The 21,228-nt window shown below is 39.1% G+C and overlaps 1 protein-coding gene across 1 annotated transcript in view; it reads right to left on the bottom strand.

Annotated features, from left to right (window-relative positions):
• The window catches only part of gapdhs (glyceraldehyde-3-phosphate dehydrogenase, spermatogenic), a 41,364-nt gene extending 20,199 nt beyond the window's left edge, over window positions 1–21,165 (bottom strand). The window contains exons 1-3 of the mRNA XM_039773625.1: window positions 21,080–21,165; window positions 8,114–8,173; window positions 3,419–3,515 (exon numbers count right to left, since the gene is read on the bottom strand). Of these exons, the coding sequence (XP_039629559.1) occupies window positions 3,419–3,515; window positions 8,114–8,142 (126 nt within the window). The 5' untranslated portion in view covers window positions 8,143–8,173; window positions 21,080–21,165. The remainder of the gene's footprint in view (window positions 1–3,418; window positions 3,516–8,113; window positions 8,174–21,079) is intronic.
• Between the last annotated feature and the right edge of the window lie 63 nt (window positions 21,166–21,228).

The following is a 21,228-nucleotide window of genomic DNA, read 5'->3' as shown; positions in this document are numbered from 1 at the left end:
CTCTCTCGCCGGTCACCTCCTCCAGCTCCTCTGGGTGAACCTTGAGGTGTTTCCAGGCCAGCCGGAAAATATAATCACTCCAGCGTGTCCTGGGTCTGCCCTGTGGCCTTCTCCCAGTGAGACATGCCCAGAACTCCACCCCAGGGAATTGTCCAGAGGGTATCCTGACCAGATGCCCGAACCACCTCAACTGACTCCTCTCAATGCGGAGGAGCAGCGACTCTACTCCAAATCTCTTCCGGATAACTGAACTCCTCACCCTATCTCTAAGGGAAAGTCCAGCCACCCTGCAGAGAAAACTCATTTCGGCCACTTGTATCCACAATCTTGCTCTTTCGGTCACTACCCAAAGCTCGTGGCCATAGGTGAGGGTAGGAATGTAGATCGACTGGTAAATCGACAGCCTTGCCGTTGGACCGTTGCAGAGCCCATCTTACTGCGGATGCCGCCCAAACCCTCTGTCAACCTCCCGCTCCATTCTTCCCTCACTCGTGAACAAGACCCTGAGATACTTGAACTCCTCCACTTGAGGGAGTAATGTGTTCCCAACCCGGGGACAGCATTCCACTCTTTTCCGGCAGAGAACCATGGCCTCGGATTTAGAGGTGCTGACTCTTATCCCCGCCATTTCACACTCGGCTGCAAACTGCTCAAGTGAGAGCTGGAGGTCACTGTCCGATGAAGCTAACAGAACCACGTCATCTGCAAATAGCAGAAGCAAGATTCTGAGGTCACCGAACCAGACACCCTCCGCTCCTTGGCTGCGCATAAAAATTCTGTCCATAAAACTTATGAACAGAATCAGTGACAAAGGGCAGCCCTGGCGGAGTCCAACGTCAACAGAAGACGAGTTTGACTTATTACCAGCAATGCGGACCAAGCTCCTGCTTCTTCTGTACAGGGACTGAATGGCTCGTAACAACGAGCCTTGTACCCGGTACTCTTGGAGTACACCCCACAGGATGCTTTGAGGGACACGGTCAAATGCCTTCTCCAAATCCACAAAACACATGTGAACTGGTTGGGCAAACTCCCATGCCCCCTCCAGGATCCTGGCCAGGTCCAGTGTTCCACGGCCGGGACGGAATCCGCATTGTTCCACTTGAATCCGAGATTCGACTATCGACCAAACTCTCTTCTCCAGCACCCCTGAATAGACCTTACAGGGGAGGCTGAGGAGTGTGATCCCCCTATAGTTGGAGCACATCCTCCAGGCACCCTTTTTAAAAAGGGGGAACACCACCCCGGTTTGCCAATCCAGAGGCACTGCCCCCAATGTCCATGCGATGCTGCAGAGACGTGTCAATCAGGACAGCCCCACAACATCCAGAGCCTTGAGGAACCCAGGGTGGAACTCATCCACCCCAGGTGCCCCGTTACCTCGGAGCTTTGTAACTTCTTCGGCGACCTCAGTCCCTGATATGGACAAACCCGCCCCGAGTCCTCTAGCTCTGCTTCCTCTAAGGAAGACATGCTGTTGGGATTGAGAAGATACTCGAAGTATTCCTTCCACCGGTCAATAACATCTGCAGTTGAAGTCAGCAGGCCCCCATCTCCACTGTACACAGTGTTGGTGGAACACCGCTTTCCCCTCCTGAGGTGCTTGATGGTTTGCCAGAACCTTCTCGGTGCCAACCAAAAGTCGTTTTCCATGGCTTCCCCAAACTCCTCCCATGCCCGAGTTTTTGCCTCTGCAACAGCTGATGCCGCCACACGCTTGGCCCGCTGCCACCCCTCAGCTGGCTCTGGAGTTCCCCATGTCAATCAGAACCGATAGGACTCTTTCTTTAACTTAACGGCCTCTCGAACCTTAGGTGTCCACGGATTGCCTCCACAAGAGGCACTGACAACCTTGTGGCCACAGCTCCGTTCTGCTGCTTCAACAATGGAGGCTCGGAACATGGCCCATTCAGACTCAATGTCCTTCACCTCCCTCGGAATGAGATTGAAGCTCTGCAGGAGGTGGCAGTTAAAGATCTTTCTGATCGGTTCCTCTGTCAGATGTTCTCAACAGACCCTCACTAAATATTTGGGTCTGCCTGGTCTGTCCGGCAGCCTCTCCTGCCATCTGATCAAACTTGCCACCAGGTGGTGATCAGTTGACAGCTCAGCCCCTCTCTTTACTCGAGTGTTCAAGACATAAGGTTCCAGATCCAATGACACAATTACAAAGATGATCACCGAGCTGCGACCTCGGGCATCCTGGCACCAAGTGCACTTATGGACACCCTTATGCTCGAACATGGTGTTCGTTATGGACAATCCTTATGCTCAAACATGGTGTTCGTTATGGACAATCCATGGCCAGCACAGAAGTCCAACAACTGAACACCACTCGAGTTTAAATCAGGGAGGCCGTTCCTCCCAATCACAACCCTCCAGGTTTCATTGTCGTTGTCAACATGAGCGTTTAAGTCTTCCAGCAGGACGATAGAGTCTCCAGGAGCTGTGCTTCGCAGCGTTTCCTCCAGGGACTCCAAGAAGGCTGGGTACTCTGAACTGCCGTTCGGCACATAATCGCAAACAACAGAGTCCCTCCCCCAACTCGAAGGCACAGGGAAGCAACCCTCTTGTCCAATGGGGAGAAACCCAACATGCAGGCCTCGAACCGGGGGGCCAAAAGCAAGCCCACTCCTGCCCGACGCCTTTCATTCACATTGTGACAATATATATATTTCTTATCTATTTCTATATAATTTTTATGAATTCTTTTATCTAGTTGGAATACCAGAATGATTCTGTTCACTTTCTGTCCTTCTGCAGATGTGCTGTAATAGAACAAGCTTATAAAAATATATACCTTTTAAAAATAAAATCCACAACAAAAGCCACATGCAATATTACATAAGGAAGGAATTAAAAAAAATAAGCCACTCAGTCCATCTGAACTTTTGATCTCCTATTTAATCAGCGTTTCCATAAAGTGCTGCTTTAAATCTCATTAACTCACTTGTTCCATATATTTGTTATCTCTCGCATTAAATAAAAACAACTGCCTATATGCTGCCTGTCTCATCTTTCACACCTGACAAAGGTGAGAGTGTACTAATAAGATGACATTAGTGTGTAAATTTTTATAGGCTAGCATACAGTAAATGGCATGTTCTATTATACAATCTCTTAACAATCTCTTTAGCTTCATATCAAGTGAATAGACTCTATTAACGCACAGTGACACAAACAAATAAAGTTATTGTCCTATAAGCCCGCTATGTTTTTTGTTTAAAATAGACAACGTTTTAAGCAAACAGTGGAATACAGTATGTGTAATCTGTCTGAGTGATTGATCAACATGTACGCAAGTGAAACACACAATTATGAAGGTGACCTCCGCTTTCAAAAGGACTACATTTTAAAACAGCAATATTTATTCAGTTTCCTCAGATTACTAATCCATTTAGCTAGAAGATGTACATACCATGTAGCTGAGGTCAATGAAGGGGTCATTTATGGCTGTCACCTTTATTCCCTTCTCCAGGCAGGCTCTCAAAACTAAGCGACCAATGCGCCCAAATCTAAGAGAATAAATTTATGCAGAAAGTGGAAAGAGAAAAAAGAATCAGGTTAAAATTCTGATGCCTTGTAGATGGACCTATTCAGTTTACAAAAACTGGTTTTGCCAACAAATTAAGAAATAGGCATGTGACCAATAACAGTGCTCCTTATCTGTGAAAATATTAAGTTAACATTTCTCATAAAAATGGACATGAGAAAGTGCAAATTTTTCTTAATTTTTTTTCTTGGAACTTATGTGGTTTTGAATGTCCCCCTACCAAAAAAAACAACACAAAATAATATAACATATCCAAATGAACCAAAAATATTAAGAACAGCTTAACTAAATAACTTAAAAACAAAGCACAACAAAATCAGAAGTATAAGGCTATAAAATAAGGGATACCCTCTCACGTCTAAGAGAGAAAAAAACATCTGTGCTTAAATGGTATGTGGTTTGTTTTACCTGTTACTGCTCAACCCAAGTAATTCTGAGTAAATGTTCCATGCTGAACACAGATGGCGCCTATCTGTAATGCAGCTTTGGGACTAAAGTGTGGCCTACTTTCAGAATATCTTAAAATATTCCCATGTAATTTTCTCACTGAATTTATCATTATGGCAGAATATAAGAAAAATCAGTGAAATATACTGTAGCACCTTCATTTAATATATTTCATGACTGAAGTACATGTCTGAGCTTCTTAAAGACAGTCAAGACATTCTACGAATCTATGCAAAAAAGTTTCAGTACTTCTGAAACCTTCTGACATTGTAATTATTTTGGTTGCATTGTTATGTGTGAACAAAGAACAGGTTGGTTAATCTCTCTAATTTTATGTATACTGCACCAAGATGATTAAAGATTCTGAAAGCATAATGTACAGTTATTAAAATTTAGTTTTAAATAAGATTTTGTAATATATACAGTATCTGCATTAATCTGTTTAAAAATATTGACAAATTGTATATTTTAGCCATAATTCAAAAAATATCGGCAAATAATCTCTATTTCATTTTCACAATGAGGTATGTTCACAGACTGTTCTGGGCTAGCATTCTCACCCATCCCTTGATCCATTTTCTGACCTGATGTTTTCCATTCTAGGTGTGCAGAGAGCCAAAACTTATCCTGGTAGCCATAATCGCAGTATAAGACCTAACATCTTATAAGTTAATTCATTTGATTTCTATACAAACTCTCTACCCGTTATTATGTTTCTAATATAGCTCATACACTGATTTCATGAGTAACTGTAGATGGATACAAAGTGAACATTTTTATATTCGGTGCCATAAAAAACATTATAGCAGCTTGCTGTCTAGCTATCATACTACAAATAATTCTTCACTGCTTAAATGAGTAATTTTTAAAATTTTGGGTTCTTAAGCATAAATAATAATGGACTGCTCTTTCTGTCATCCTTTACCTGTAATCCTTTAAAAAACATACAATTGCAAACTGTTATTTGAATGAAAAGACCTAATCTTAGTAATTTGGACCTGGGCTTAATAATGTATAATTCATGAACTTGTTTTATATTATATTTGAATAAAAGAAAGCGTAACAAACTAGCCATTCAATGAATAATGAAAAAAATGATATACTGCTTATTTCCAATGAGCAACAAATGGCTTTTGTGAGTGTAACTGATCGATTTAATTATCAACTGACAATGTCAATTACTGATTTTCTATATTATGCATAAAACTCCTGTACCAGTGGAGCACCATCAGGGATTCAGTCCAGCCCAGAGTAATCAGTAAGAACAGAATAAAAGCTTTAAAATAATCATTTATCTGTAACAAAAACACAATGGAAAGATGATTATAGAAGAAACTGAGTATTCTGTGAGGCCAAACCAAGGCTAGCTGGGCCATAGGGACTTGACTAACCAGGTCTTTTGTTCTACCTATCATGGGAGGATTTTCTCACTTCTGGATTATTGCTAACACTGTTCTGCTTCTGACATTTTACCTCTCCCCAGACTCTTTCTTTCTTTCCCTCCCACCACTCAATTTTTCTCTCCCCGACTCCAGGCTCAAAGGGACTTTGCAAGGAATGACATTTGTGAATCTCATCCTGGGGATCCAGGATAATATCCAGAATCACTTCTATGGTCTGGAATGGGTCTACACCAAGAGTTCCCAAGTTCAGTCCCGAGAGGGCCACAGTGGCTGCAGGTTTTTTGTATCAGCCCAATTTTTAATTAGAAGCCATATACTTCTACTAAAACAATTATTAAAACTCTTATTATTAAATGAATATCTAGAAGACATTAAAGCATGGAGGTCACTACATTTTCTTAGTCAAAATGACAACAAAAACAAAGATTGTGTGTTTTGGACCTTCTGATCATATTTCTGCTACAGAAATTAATCTTTGTCCCTTCATAACCTACTGTAAACCCTTTGCAAAAAATCTTAGTGTGATGTTTGACAATACTCTACTCTCAAATATGATAGAAAAATTAATTCCATTGTTAACACCTGTTTCTATCAGCTCAAAGTGTTGGCTAAGGTCAAGTCCTTTCTTTCTGTACATGATTCTGAAACACTAATTCATGCATTTGTCTCATCTTGGCTTGACTATTGCAACTCATTCCATATCACAGTTAATCAGTAATCCCTTGCTCATCTTCAGCTTGTTCAGAATGCTGCTGCCAGGCTTCTAATAGGCACAAAAACAGAATCTCATCACACCAGTCTTAGCTTTTCTTCAATGGTTTCTTGTTTGCTACAGAATTAAAATTTAGCTTTTTTGTCTTTAAGTCCCTAAATGGTTTAGCCCTCTTTTATCTTACTGACCTCTTACACGCTTACTCTCCTTCATGATCATTGAGGTTTTCTGACTAGAAGTTATTGGTTGTGCCAATCGTTTGACTTAGATTTCTAAACTATGTGAATATTTCATTATGGGGTTATTATTTACTACCATGTTTCCCTGAAAATGAGACGGGATCTTATATTCATTTATCCTCCAAAAGATGCGCTAGGGCTTATTTAAAGGGGATGTCGAGTTTTTCCATGAACAACAATCTACATTTGTTCTTGAACAAACATCTACATTTCTCTCAGTTATAAAAAAAAAATCTTGGAAGGCTTGGAAGGAGACAATACGTGATTTTCTCTGAGACACTTTAACGACCTGCAAGAGAAGGCAGTGAGACAAAAGGACAGCTGCTTGATCGACACACAGTGCGACAAGTAGAAGATGCAGCTTGGCAGCAGTAAGAAGGCGGCTGATCCGACTGCGTAGCGTGCGTTCAGCCCCCCCCTACACAACGCGAACGGGAGAGACGCGAAGAGGCTGGCACATGAAGCAAGCCAGGGGCATAACCCTCTAGTATTCTTGAACAAAAATCTACATTTATTCAAATACAGTCATGTCATCATCTTCTGAAACATCATCATATCTCTCCAAATCCCAAATTCCATTATGAATTTCTTGCGACTCCATTTCCTTTAGAACAATTGACCCAAACCTCTCATGTCCAGCAATAGAGCTTTCCTTAAATGAGCACCTCTTGACCATTTAGCCTGCTCACAGTGCATTTGGATATCCAACTTCTTCTCTTTGCAGAAAGCAGTAAGATTTTTGCCCTGGGACTCCTCCTTTCTTGTATTTGACAGAATAGCTCTTTCTTTTTGCATTCATCTTGTCAGGGGGTCAAAATAATTATTTCCAGTTCATCTGTGTACATACGGTAGCGGTAGGCATTTATCACTCATTTATCATCGGATCGTAACTAGGGCTTATTTTTGAAGTAGGGCTTATATTACGAGCATCTTGAAAAATCATGTCAGGGCTTACTTTCGGGGTAGGTGGTATTTTCAGGGAAACACGGTGTGTGTGTGTATATATAAATATATAAACACACATGCTGTATATACTGTATGTATTTGGTGTATTAATGGAAGGTATACAGCACTTTGGTCAACTTCTGTTGCTTTCAAATGTGCTGTACAAATAACATTTGACTTGACTTGATTTTTCAAGCCAGTTATTGTTTTACAATTATGGTGTAAATTAATTTACTACAGGAAACAGTGTTCTTCTTTAATAAATTAAAAAATAAAGTGCATTTGTTTGAAGTTTTAAAAGGTGTCCAAGAGTCCAAATATAAAATAAAAGCATTTAAACTTACCAAATACATGCATTGTTTAGCAACATTGTCTTCCTATCAAAATATTTCAAAAATGTTTGTATCCAGAATGTGGTCTTGATGACTTTCTCTCAGTCTGGCATAATTCTTGCTTGCTGTGATGCTTCAGAATGGCTTTCTGTGCACAGGCAAATCATACTGCTTGTGGGTGGCATCTACCTACTCACATTGATATGCAGAGTTGCACTTCAAATGCCAGTTTGTATTTCTCTTTCCCCTCTTGACCTTAGCCTGGCAATGCCTTGCTGGATGGCCAACCACTTTAACAGCAGTAAGTAACAAATTCAGAAGCAAGCTCTCAAGCTTTGCTGTAGCTACAATGTCTCTAATACTTTCATTTCTACATCGCCTATGTACCAATCTCCATTAATATAACATTAAAATATTCATTAATTATTGTACTAGAGTTGGCAGTGGGAATTAACACCTAGTACCACGTAAAAGCAACTTACCCATTGATTCCAACAGCGAGTTCTGACATGGTACGTGTGAGTGCTGGCTTTCTGTAATACCTGCAGAATAAATGAAGACACACAAATTAATTAATAAAACATTTTATCTCATTCTTAATATGCTCTGAAAATGTGTTAAATACATAAACATGAACTTGCAATGACACCGCAGACAATATCTCTATCCCTGTTCGATACTATTTGGTGCTTATATGTTCTCCATAAGTTTTTACATGACCTTTTATTTCCTCTCATAGTCCAAACTCATAGAGTTGTAAACTTCTGACAGTGGACAAGTTTGTGTAAGGGTTTGTCTTCCAGAAATGCTCTCCAGGAAGTAGGAAATCAACAGATGGCTTAAATGGGTGTCAAAGTGGTACAGCCCTTAGTACTGCTGCTTTACATATCCAGGGACCAAGATTTTATTCCAGGCCTAGTCACCGACTCTGTGGAATATGTATGTGCTGTCAATGAACACATACAATAGTCTTTCCAGGATTCAAGGATTTTCATCCCAAAAATATGCCATTTTAGTTGACTGATGACTCAAGATTGGCATAGACTGAGTAATGTTTATGTATCATTGACTATTGCCCAGCAGTACTAGTTTTGACGTGCTGCCCAGTGCTGCTGGAATACGCTCTACTAATCTTAAATAGAAGCAGAAAATCAAAATCAGGCAGCCAAGGCAAGACATGACTAAGAGTAGACCGAGATGCCTCTGACCTGTCCGCAGATTCTCTCCGAACATTTCAAGTCGTAAGGAATCCCAGCACAGAGAGACCTTGTGCCTCCACTGGAAAAATGTGATTCAGGGTGTAAGAGTTTTCAAGAGTTTGATGCAGCTCCTGGCAGAGGTTAGTAATGATGGCTCTTGGTAGCCAATAATGGCTCATAATTGAAAAAGCCTAACTCAATCTGGAAAAATACATTCTCTGTACATAGAGAACTCAAAGTTAACAAACTACTCTGGTGCTATGATTTAACTCCTTTTTTTAAAAAGATTTTTACTCATATGTACAATAACATTTATTTACAGTATGTATGGCCCAAAGTCACACAAGAAGTGCCACAATGGACTTTAACAGGCACAGCTCGAATCACATCATAAAATTTGCCGATGACACGACTGTGGTGGGTCTCATCAGCAACAACAATGAGTCAACATACAGAGAGGAGGTGCACCAGTTAACAGACTGGTGAAAATCCAATAACCTGTCTCTGAATGTAGACAAAACAAAGGAGATGATTGTTGACTTTATGAAGACTAAGAGTGACCATCTGCCACTGAACATTGACGTCTCAACTGTGGAGGTCGTCAATAGCACCAAATTCCTGGGTGTCCACCTGGCAGAGAACATCACCTGGTCCCACAACACCAGCTCTTTAGCCAAGAAAGCCCAGCAGTGGCGTTACTTCCTGTGTAGGCTGAGGAAAGCCCATCTTCCACCAGCTATTCTAACAACATTCTACAGAGGAACCATAGAGAGCATCCTGAGTAACTGCATCACTGTCTGGTTTGGAAATTGCACGGCCAGGGATGGCAAAGCCCTACAACGGACAATAAAGACAGCTGAAAAGATCATCAGTGTCTCTCTTCCATCCATCATGGACATTTACAACACATGCTGCTTCCCTAAAGCCACCTGCATTGTGAATGATCTAACACACTCTTCACATTCACTGTTTACACTCCTGCCATTGGGAAAAAGGTACCAAAGCATTCGGGCTCTCACCACCAGAATGTGTAACAAGTTTCTTCCTCCAAGCAATCAGACTCCTGAACACTCATGGACTGGTCTGATATCTGATGTATGTGTTCTGTTCTGCAGTGTTGCACATGGTTGCACATGTTTGTACATTTGACTCACATGCACCTTGTTATATATTATGTGTCTTTATGTTATGTGTTGTGGATTCTTCGTAGTCCTGTGTTTTATGTAGCACCATGGTCCTAGAGGACTGTTGTGTTCTTTCACTGTATGCTGTATTACTGTATATGGATGAAATGACAATAAATACTCTTGACTTGCCTCTTGACAGCCCTCCAGCCTTGACTCTCTAAGAAGACAAGGAAAAACTCCCAAAAAAACCCCTGTTGGGAAAAAATGGAAGACACCTTGGGAAAGGCAGGCCAAAGAGAGACCGCTTTCCAGGTAGGTTGGGCGTGCAGGGGGTGTCAAAAAGAGGGGGGTCAATACAATACAATACACAGAACAGAACACAAGTACATTGAACACATTAAGCTAGTTAGTAATTGACACTGTTAGATCAGTGAAGTGAATGTCACATTTTAACTAAGTGATATTTAAAATAATAAGATACAAGCAGTGGGTGTTTCATTATACAGTAGTCCACAGCAAAATCAGTGTAACAGCGTATCAGAAAGTATTGCGCATGCTTTTATTAAACAGTCCTTCTGTTGCATTGTCATCCTGCTGGCCTATATCAATGTCAATATTACATGATTTACGTGTTAATATTAATGTGGTTGTATATTTTCCTTTTGGTTTAAGGTTTTCACACTTGATATCAGAGAAACATAATTTATTTGTATGTTCTTGTTGGTTATTTCTTCCATACAAGTCTTTAACAATCATGAGGAATCTCCCATCTGGGGGAGAAAAGACTTGAGCAAGCAGCAGCCTACCAGTAACTGCATGAATCCTTGTGGTAGTTTTAACCAACATTGGTATAGGATTCCCTAAAGATAATTTAAAAATCATTCAAAGCTGGTTTAAGCTAGGTGGGCAGTGTGGTGTAGTGGCTACGCTTTGGATTTCAAATTTTGAGGTGGTGGGTTCAAGTCCTGCTACTGACACTATATGACCAGGAACAAGTTGCTTGACCTGTCCAAAATCTAATTGAAAAAACAAAAAGAAATGTAACCAATTGTATCTCAAATGTTGTTACACTGCCTTGAATAATACCAACAGGGCCAAATAGATAAATGTAAAATTGCTATAAATAATAAATCTATATTCATATCAAACTCTAAAAAGTGGAATTGCTTCATCACATAATTGGAATTAATGTAAATGTCTACCAGAAAGAAACAGTAAAAGTTAACAATTAGTTTAACTCACTCAGACCTTCCATCCTCATACGTTCTCTTTCTCTCTACCATATTCTCCAGAAAAGTAACTAAGCAAGCACTATTAAAAAATGTTAAAATATTGGCAATTGGTCTGTGGTGCCTCATTGTTAATTTTCTGGGTATAACTATATTACTTTTCATTTTAATTTCTTCAGTATTGTTCTTATTAAGTGTCCACAATTTATGACACAGAAAGAGCATAACACTGAGTGGTGACTTGTATTGCAAACTTACTCAGGCTGCCAACAGCATTGGCTCCTTCAAAATTGTAGATTTTGATTTGACAAATAATGCATTGCAATGCAATCACTTCAGTTCATAATTATTGTCACATGTTCACATGTAGAATTGCATATTTTTATACAATTTTTATTTGTAATCTTGACCTACACACAACACACAACACTTTCCAGCGCCACGAAGCTCTAGCTATAAATTACGTAAAATGCATCAATGCAGAATACAAGAGGTCAAAAGTAGTCTGGGTTCTGTGGTCTACAGGTGGATGTGCCCAAAGAAGGCTCTATGTATTGTGATATATGGCCAGCCAGTCATCCCGGCCAATACCCCCACGCCGCCAGATGGAGCCCTACCTGCAGCAAGGAGGTGCCCCGAATGCCAGCAGGGAATTATGGAAAATGGAGTTTTTTATCCACAGCCCTGCTGGATACCACGGGGCCGCTAGAAGGTGCTGCAGGGAGGAACATCAATTGTTTTCCCTGCAACCCGGAAGTGCGTCCTAGTCACATGGACAGAAGAAATAATGTGCTTCCGGGTTGAAGAAAAGGAGTTTTTTTATCTGACCCGGAAGTGTTACCAGTCACATGGACAAAGAGAGAAACACTTCTGGGTCAAGGACTATAAAAAGGACTGTGGGAGATCCCAGGGTTGGGCTGAGTTGGGTGGCAGAGGGACAATGCATAGTGGAGTGGAGGGTGCTTTGTGCACATTTTGGTCTGAATAAAAATTATTATTAGACTTTTATCTGGTGTCTGGCGTCTGGTCTGAGGGTTCAAGGAGACGACAGCGCCCCCTATCTGTCACAGTATATTTTCAGAATAGTATATATAACATAGAATCATATCAGTTGAATTTAAGATCAGGTTTGTTTCTACGACCATTTAATAAATGAGACCCCAGGTATGATGAACCCTGAGATTGAAATACTAGGTTCAGAATATAGAAGAATACATTATGAGAGTTTGGTGTTTTTGACAGTATGTTTGTATTTCATGAAAAATACTATAATCTAAATATAAAAATGTGAAAAATATTTTAAAATGTACAAATCAGAGAGTGGGGTAGATTTCATATTTCTGAACTTGCTTAGTCTTTATGTGATGATGATGATGGGCTATCCCAACAGCATCAGGCACAAAGTAGAAGTCAGTTGTGGACAGGTCATGAGGATACTAGAGTGAAGATTCCCTCAGCCCACATTCTAGTGACATAACCTCCACAGCTTTGATATGTGGAAAGAAATTGGAGTGCTGGCGAAAACCCACACAGACTGAGGCAGAAAGTTCAAGTGAGGTTTCTGGGACAGTGCTGGGCATTATTAATCACTGAACCACTGAGAGGTGTTGATATTCAAATTGATATGTATTACAAAAACATGTTTTTAAGTTTGATTTAATGTGTTAGTTTACAGGGTAACAAAGTGTTTAGGGTTTCTGACTCCTGGCTACAAATCCAAGACCTGTTTTCTCCCAAACACAGGGTGTCTGATTACTCCTACAACTTTATTAATTAAGTGAAGAGAATCCATCCATCTATATCCTAACTACAGAGTCACAGGGGTCTGCTGGAGCCAATCCCAGCCAACACAGGAAACAAACCCCGGGCAGAGCACCAGCCCACACACACACCAAGCACAATTTAGAATCGCCAATGCACCTAACCAGCATGTCTTTGGACTGTGGGAGGAAACCGGAGCACCCAGAGGAAACTCACGCAGACATGGGGAGAACATGCAAACTCCAAGCAGGGAGTTCTTCATATTCCATCTTAAACATGTGCCTTTTTGATATCCTGAGTTTTTTAACTTAATTAATTTGTGTTAATGTTCACTATGAAAGACTGCTATACCAAACTCAATCTGTTTAACTCATTTGCTCCACACAACCTACCTTTTCATCATTTTCTTTTCATCCTATTGCTAACACTCATATAATCTGTGTCAATAAGGTTAAAAATTAAGTAAGTGTTTCTTAAAAAGCAGGTAACAAAATGTACATTTTCAGCTACTGTTGGTGGCGCGGTGAGTAGCGCTGTTGTCTCACAGTTAGGAGACCTGGGTTCGCTTCCCAGGTCCTCCCTGCGTGGAGTTTGCATGTTGTCTGCGTGGGTTTCCTCCTACAGTCCAAAGACATGCAGGTTAGGTGTACTGACGACCCTAAATTTTCCCTAGTGTGTGCGCCCTGCAGTGGGCTGATGCCCGGCCTGGGGTTTGTTTCCTGCCTTGCGCCCTGTGTTGGCTGGGATTTGCTCCGGCAGACCCCCGTGACCTCTAATTAGGATATAGCAGGTTGGATAATGGATGTTCCTTCCATGTTGGCCTCTAAGATCTTCATTTTCTTTCAACTAAGCAGGCTTCTTACCTGACTAAAAACACCCTAATATTTCTCGGTCAAAGAATGAACCACATCATATATCACATTCCAAATGAAGACTGGCCACTTTGACACCATAGTTGTATGGAATGGAACAAGAATTAAACGAGATGAGAGCAAAGGTTGTTATCACAAACTTGTTATACAAATCTAATTATATCACCAAGCTAATCAATTCTTATTGGATTGTGGAGAAACTAATGCCACCGCATTGTATGAAATCACATAAACATTGTCATCTTATAAGCTTTACTTTTAAAATCAAGTTATGAAACCTTTCAGTAAAGCATAACTGTAGCCCATTTAAGGTGTATGAATTATAAATACACAAATAATTTACGGGCCACTTCCTTTACTGTAGCTAATCAATACCTTTAAATGATTGGAAATCACAGTTCATTTTAGGGATGCGCATGATGAACTGAAATGATCCTGGCTTTTCAACTTTTGCTCAAAGTATCAGTGATATTAACAGAACAGTGATTTGTCCTCTGATGACAGCCTGGGGGATTTTTCTTCCAGCTGGATGGTAGAAATAAATCCTCTTAGCTGTGGCCTGCCCTTCATCTTCCTCTGTAGAAGATTACACGGGATTGATCAATGCAGTTACATTTTCACATGGTCAATACCAGAAAATCTGATGTTGGTCTGTTTGTTCAGTCTCTTGGAACACAATTTGGTTTATAGTGATTTTTCTGCTTCAACTGTGCCATTTTCAAAATTATTTAGGTGCAACATAACAACAGTTTATCAATTAAAAAGCCATTTACCCATCTTTCCATTTTGTGAATCCACCAAGTCTATTACAGCATCACAGTGAGTTATTCTAGTAGCATTAGGAACAAGGCCGGTGTAAACACAAACCAAAATATTAAAAATACAGTATAATATAGCACTAAACAATTTATTATTTTAAATTTAAATATGCGGCCAAATAGTAATTTAAGGTTTTAAATACAAAAGTTTATGATTTAACTTGCAAAAATGTGAATTAATTTGGAATAACATCAACATTATCAACTGAGAGACTGCACAGTGTGTAATGAGAAAGAAAGAAAGAAAGAAAGAAAGAAAGAAAGAAAGAAAGAAAGACGGAACTTGTTTAGTTCCAAACCAGACTACTAACTAATCTCACCAAGTTTCAAAAGAACTATTAAAGCTAAGTCCTTCTTGCATGAGCTCTGGTTCACAAAGTGTCAGGAAACCATCAGAACCACATTATTTCTTTCAGAAATATTTTTGTGCAATATTATCATTTTTATGGATAGCATATTTAAACATTGTTTTGTTGATGTCAGCACATTGTCTTTTTTGCCTTTTGCCTGTTTTTTCTATTTTGTGTAGGTGTTTTCATGAGCACCGCCATTTTGATGATGCTGCCCGATTGCAAGGCATATGATATGCATGTCACGTAATCAAAGAAATTGTAACGGCCATGCTCTAAATAATAGTGCTGCCCAGAATTAAATGTCTAAACTTTGAAATATTAAGGGAAAACTCAGAGTAAACCCAACAACAAATGGTTAAAGAAAGTATTAATCTAGGGTATTGGCTTGGTCTAATTTCTATTAATGTTCTGGTGAAGAAAGAATCCTTGTTTCCTTTGACTACCTATAAACTTAATTTACATAACTGTAGCTCTAAATCTGTCCAAAAGTGAACATAATACAAAGCTGTTCCTGTTTGGATAGCTTTCCTGAAAATAAATATTCTTTTCTAAAAACAGCAAGTGCTACAAAAGCCTGGTTCAGGCTGCTAATTGATAAACTCATCCTTCTATATAAAAGCGGTCGGGATTGTCCTTCTGTCCCGTGAGTGCTACGCAGCGCGGAGTTTCACACACGCCCCGTCCATTTTGCAATGCACGATGGGATTTGTAGTTTCGTTTTTTTCCAGGTAAAAGATGATTTTCTACTCCAGACTGTGCGATATCTTCTTCTTCTTTCTTACTATATAAAAGCGGCCGGGATTGTCCTTACATCCCGTGAGTGGAAAGCGTAGCGGTATTCCGTTATCACAGACTTACTACTTGCAGCTTGCGGTACGAAGCGACATGATGTGAGCAGAGTTCTGGTGCTCCCATCATTCCCTTGCTTTTGTGTGCGATGCGCTGGAAAAATAGACAAAATTATGTCTCTGGAAATAATTAATGTTGATGGAGTACAAATGCCTCACCGCGTAGTAAATATCAGGGGGGTTCAAAAGGCCGACCTCAATATAGAAAAAAAATTTAAATTTCATCACAAAAATAACAAGAAACTACGAGTATTAAAGTGATACCGCTCAAATGCAATATAACCAAATTAATGAGTTTGTATAAAATACCAAATTGATCTACATATTGAATTGCCTTAAGAAGTGGTCAACTTAAAAGTCGGTCGCCTTAAAAGGCGGGTCAGCCTAGTGAGTAAGAAAATTAATTAATAAATAAATTGACTTCAAACACATCTAAACTAGAGGAAAATTAATGGCATGATAGATAGATAGATAGATAGATAGATAGATAGATAGATAGATAGATAGATAGATAGATAGATAGATAGATAGATAGATAGATAGATAGATAGATAGACAAAATTAACTATTACTATATTTTATTATTGATGTTTTTGATGAGTAAATTACAGTTCCGAATTAAACCTCATTATATATATTTTTCATTGGAATTAGTCATTATTTTAGTTTCATACTGCAAATAAGTAATACAAATAATATGTAATTAGGCATTAATGCTCAGGTATAACAATTAATGCCCATTATTATTTAACTGTATATTGTATATAAGCATTCATCCACCTTGTATCCTTGTAACACTTTCTTTCAATAAATCCTTTAAATATTTCTGCCTTTCTCAATTTTCTAAATCAGTGGCTTCTTCACTCTGCTCTCTTTTTTCTCTCTTCAGCTTGCTGCATCATGATGGCAACTCAATCCAGTCTACTCCGGTTCCTCTCTCTCCACCAAACCCCCTCTCTCCCCAGTATTTTTCTTTTTTTTTTTTTTTTACATCCTCTTCAGTATACTGCAGCCTCCACATTACATACATGCAGCATTTAGAAAGGACCAGATTCCTTGATGCATTTCTTGAAGAAATCCCAGATGGCAAAGCTGTCACAATGTATCAGACAGATTAATCTGAAAAAAGTGCTTTAATGATTCTAAGAATCTTGATGATGTTTCTAACTTTTAATTTTACTGAACCAAGCTGCCTATATCTCTTGGTGAGTACTGCAGTAAATGAGAGTGCCACCATTGGTCTTTATCTCTAAGCATATTTATCAAAACAGCTTAACTACTTCACTTAGTAATCCCTGGGAGAAATAAATATCAAGTGCTGAAGTGCCCGTGTTTTATATATGATCATTCTGCTGTCCCTCTTCTCTTTAAACTCAATTGTTAACCTTCATGCATATTTCAGTTTTAAGGTTTAGCTTTCACCCAATAAAGAATATGATCCTATACCACTGCTGTTCCAAGAAAGTGCTCTGAGAAGTGAGACTATCTAAGGAATTAAAAATGCGCAGTACAGTCAGCTACTATTTACTAATGTGAATTAACAAAACAAAAAAAATAGTGCAGTCCCTGGCAGCTCAGTGGTGCTCTATTTAATGCTGCTGCCTCTGAGATTCAAGATCATCAAAGTAAATTTCATGTCAATGTCCCCGTGGAGTTCAACTGTTTTTGTGAGTTTTCTCGAAGAACTGTCGAATTCATGCCCATCTTATCTTGTGCATGAAGCAGTCACACCAGTACCACCCCTGTGTTGTCAAAATGGTCACAGAAGTTTCAGAAAATGTATGGATGGGTGGGTGAAGGTTATAGAATAGGTAAACAAAGAATACTGTGGTGGGCTGGCGCCTTGCCCAGGGTTTGTTTCCTGCCTTGCGCCCTGTGTTGGCTGAGATTGGCTGCAGCAGACCCCTGTGACCCTATAGTTAGGATATAGAGGGTTGGATAATGGATGGATGGATAAACAAAGAATAGAATCAGTTAAGAGGCTTCAACTCAGTTCCGTAGCTGGACATTGTCAGTGAAGCTGCCCACCAGTGCACTGTATCCTTTCAGACACATCTGAATTATCACAAAAAAATGAATAGGTTTGCTTCCACTTGTTGATGGTTGTAATTATTGTCATAAGACTCTGATATGGAAGGTGCTATCCAGCCCATCAAATAAGTTAATACTAATGTTTCCCAATTCTCTTGTTGCCGCATGTAATGATTTACAAGTATGCACAAAGAGTCATGATGCATTCCCATTATGCTCTTAAACGATGACCACCAGAATGGATATATACAATTACATTAATACAATAATTAATGTAATTTTACATTAATAAATGGACATTGATAAAAGGTCATCTGTCTTTGTAAATTTTGTGATTAATTAAATAGAAGTGGTGAATGACCGTCAACAATTTCTGGTGAATAAGAGGGCATGACAAACAACAGACACATAGTCAGTGCCTCTAAAACTTACACACAGGCTGTGGGCAAAAGAAATTAGATTCAAGTTGCCATCATTATTCAAGCCCATCCATATTTATATTTAATTAAAGTGCATGCATAAGACAATGTTTATTGTAGAAGGCCAATTCCTTGCCCAGGACTGGCTCCTACCTTGCCCATTTTCCTAGTGGATCAGAATTAAAAAATGATTAGTTACTTGAAATGAAGTAGGTCAGGATAGCTATACCACCAATTCTAACACAGCATAACACATTTGAGGGATGCCAGACTCTAAATATGTAACCCCAGGTAATGAGATATCACTTTTTATGAAGAGATGAATGACTTCATAATATTATTTTATGTGTGCACAGATCCTAACGGTGTTGCTGTAGCAATCAAAATAACATGCCAGACTATGACAAAGAAGACACATACTACAAGCCTCAGACAACAGCCACCTGAAACATTTTTGCACAGCTGTCTCTGTATTGTTCTAGGGTTTAGGGATGATTAAGCACATAACTCAAAGGATCAACCTCTCTTTAAAAAATTCATTGATGCATATTTAACCCTCTTTATCTTAGATGCCAGTAACAAAAGCAGTGATAACTGGTGAGTCAGCAGATCCGAAGGATCAACAGCAAGCTACATCACCACATTACAGTATATATTAAATACTCTTAAAGTGAATACAGAACACAGCAATATAACAATGAAATGTATTTAGGAAATAATAAACATACAGCAAAACAAAACCAGCAGATTACAAGATATCTGGTAGTTTTTTTTGCACACATAATTAAAATGAAAATATTCCAAAAGATATATGATAATGCAACATTCATGTCTGTGCAGAAAGAAACAACCTGAAGCCAAAAGGAACTAAAATAACATGTGGAACTCTATGCTCCAGACATTGCTGTTTGCCTCCTACCCCCCACCACATCAAACCCCCTTTACAAACCCCCTCCCCAGCTGCCAGTGCGCAGTAATGAACAGTGCATCTGTACGCCACCAGCTTGACGCCATACAGAACAGCTTCCTCTGACTGCATCAGCACTGCAGCAAAGCTCAACCCATCGTCCAGCACGTACACTCCTGAGTGCTTATCCATCAGATCAGGTGCATATACATTTCCGCCAATCACCCCCCACCCTATAATCTCCTCCAATACTGCCAACCATAAAATTATTAGTGAGAAGCAGTGCTTCGATTGCCAGTAAGAAGGGGGATTGAAGACTCAAGGACAGTCAAAGTCACCCAGAGGTCAGAGCTACAAAATGAATATAGAATATACATATTTAACTTCAGTGTTTTTAACTGGCTTTCAAATGATCTATAAAAAACAAAACTGAACAATGAAAATAAAATGTAATTCAACTACCTGATGCAGTCATAATGTTTAATTGATTGTTGTTTTACTCAAGTAAAAAAAAAACACAATTTACACAGATAGATATATAGATAGATAGATGTGTTGCACTGTGCACTATGGTACAAGGAATTTAAAATAAAACAGTGACGAGTGGAACAAAGACTCCTGACTGTCGTCAGCTTCAGAGTAGAAGGAGGAGGACTTCAAACATGCAGAAAGATCCCAGGATACACCGCAGGTGCAGACACAAATCAAGAATGAGAGAAACACAGGAGCACTTGAAGGGGTTATTTTTAGCCTGTAGGCCTCTTCTTCAATTCTAATTGATATGATATCACAATAACAGGAAGCATTTCATTTTATATCAGTTCTATTCATTTCTCGAGTAATATAATTAAGATTTGAAGTGTACCACTTCATTTCATTCGCTTTTTTATTTTTTTATCATTTTAGCAAAGTCGATTTTTTTCAATTACGTTATTTATTTTTCATATAATACAAGTGCAATTTATAAAACGCATACATAGCAGAAAACAAGTATATTTTTATTTAATTTTTCTTTGCATGTCCTGCTGTTAAAACCAGCTTGGACCAGATAAACAAATCTTTGCACAGTGCACCTATTAGACACTTTTGAACAGCGAAATGGAATCGTTAAATATAGGTTGATGCGGGAAAACATACGGGAACGTGACAAATAATCCAGGAACCATTTCATATATCTGACTTTCGGATTATTTAGGTTATAGCAATATTGAATTATAAAATCTAAAGTAAATCTCACAATAGGCAGCTGTTAATTAGATCAATATTAAACATCTTTGCAAAGCAATGCTAACACTGCTTAGACAAAAATGTGTTTTAAAACCAGCATCAATATCAGAGACCTTTAGCGGAATATTGCCCCAGTACTCGGACGTGAGAAGTCCTTGAGATGACAGAGATGCTTCCTAAAAATGTAAGAATCAAATTTTACAATAAAATAAGCCTGCAAAAAAAAAAAAGCGAGAAACATTGTTTGCAGTTTTACGCAGCATACCTAAATATTTTGTATATAACCCATTGCTGATGTTATTATCCTGCAGTGCAAACAATCCAATGTCCTGACCTCGCAGCTTATCTTCTTTTCCTAAGAGGCTAATGCTTATTTTTATTGTTGTCTGTGCCATTCCGGTTGTATTTGCGTTTTACAATGAAAATGCACTAATAGATACAGTTATGACTTAATACAAGCTTGTTGCGCATGATTTTACTGCGGAGAGTACATTTCTTGCACTGCCATATTTTGATAGAACCTAATGCTGCATTTACTCTGCGGCAGCATGTAAGGTATTTTCATTTATTTATTTACTTTACAAATATAGCAAATTATTCTGTATATCCTTTAAAATAAAGACATCACTGCACACACCCCTTTTCCCACCTACTTACCTTCACCGCTTGATGCTGCAGTAAATTCACTGATCTCCGCTTCTGGTAACCCGGTTTTATAAAGGCACGCGCACCTCACTACATGCGGGATCGCGCATTAGGAAACCCGACGTCATTTTACAAGTAGGAGGGGGTCCACCAGCCTGGAG

This window comes from Polypterus senegalus, chromosome 12 (genome assembly GCF_016835505.1).
Source record: "Polypterus senegalus isolate Bchr_013 chromosome 12, ASM1683550v1, whole genome shotgun sequence".
NCBI classification, from domain to species: domain Eukaryota; kingdom Metazoa; phylum Chordata; class Cladistia; order Polypteriformes; family Polypteridae; genus Polypterus; species Polypterus senegalus.
Note: the sequence above shows the minus strand (reverse complement) of the source record. Positions and strands in the feature narration are given on the sequence as shown.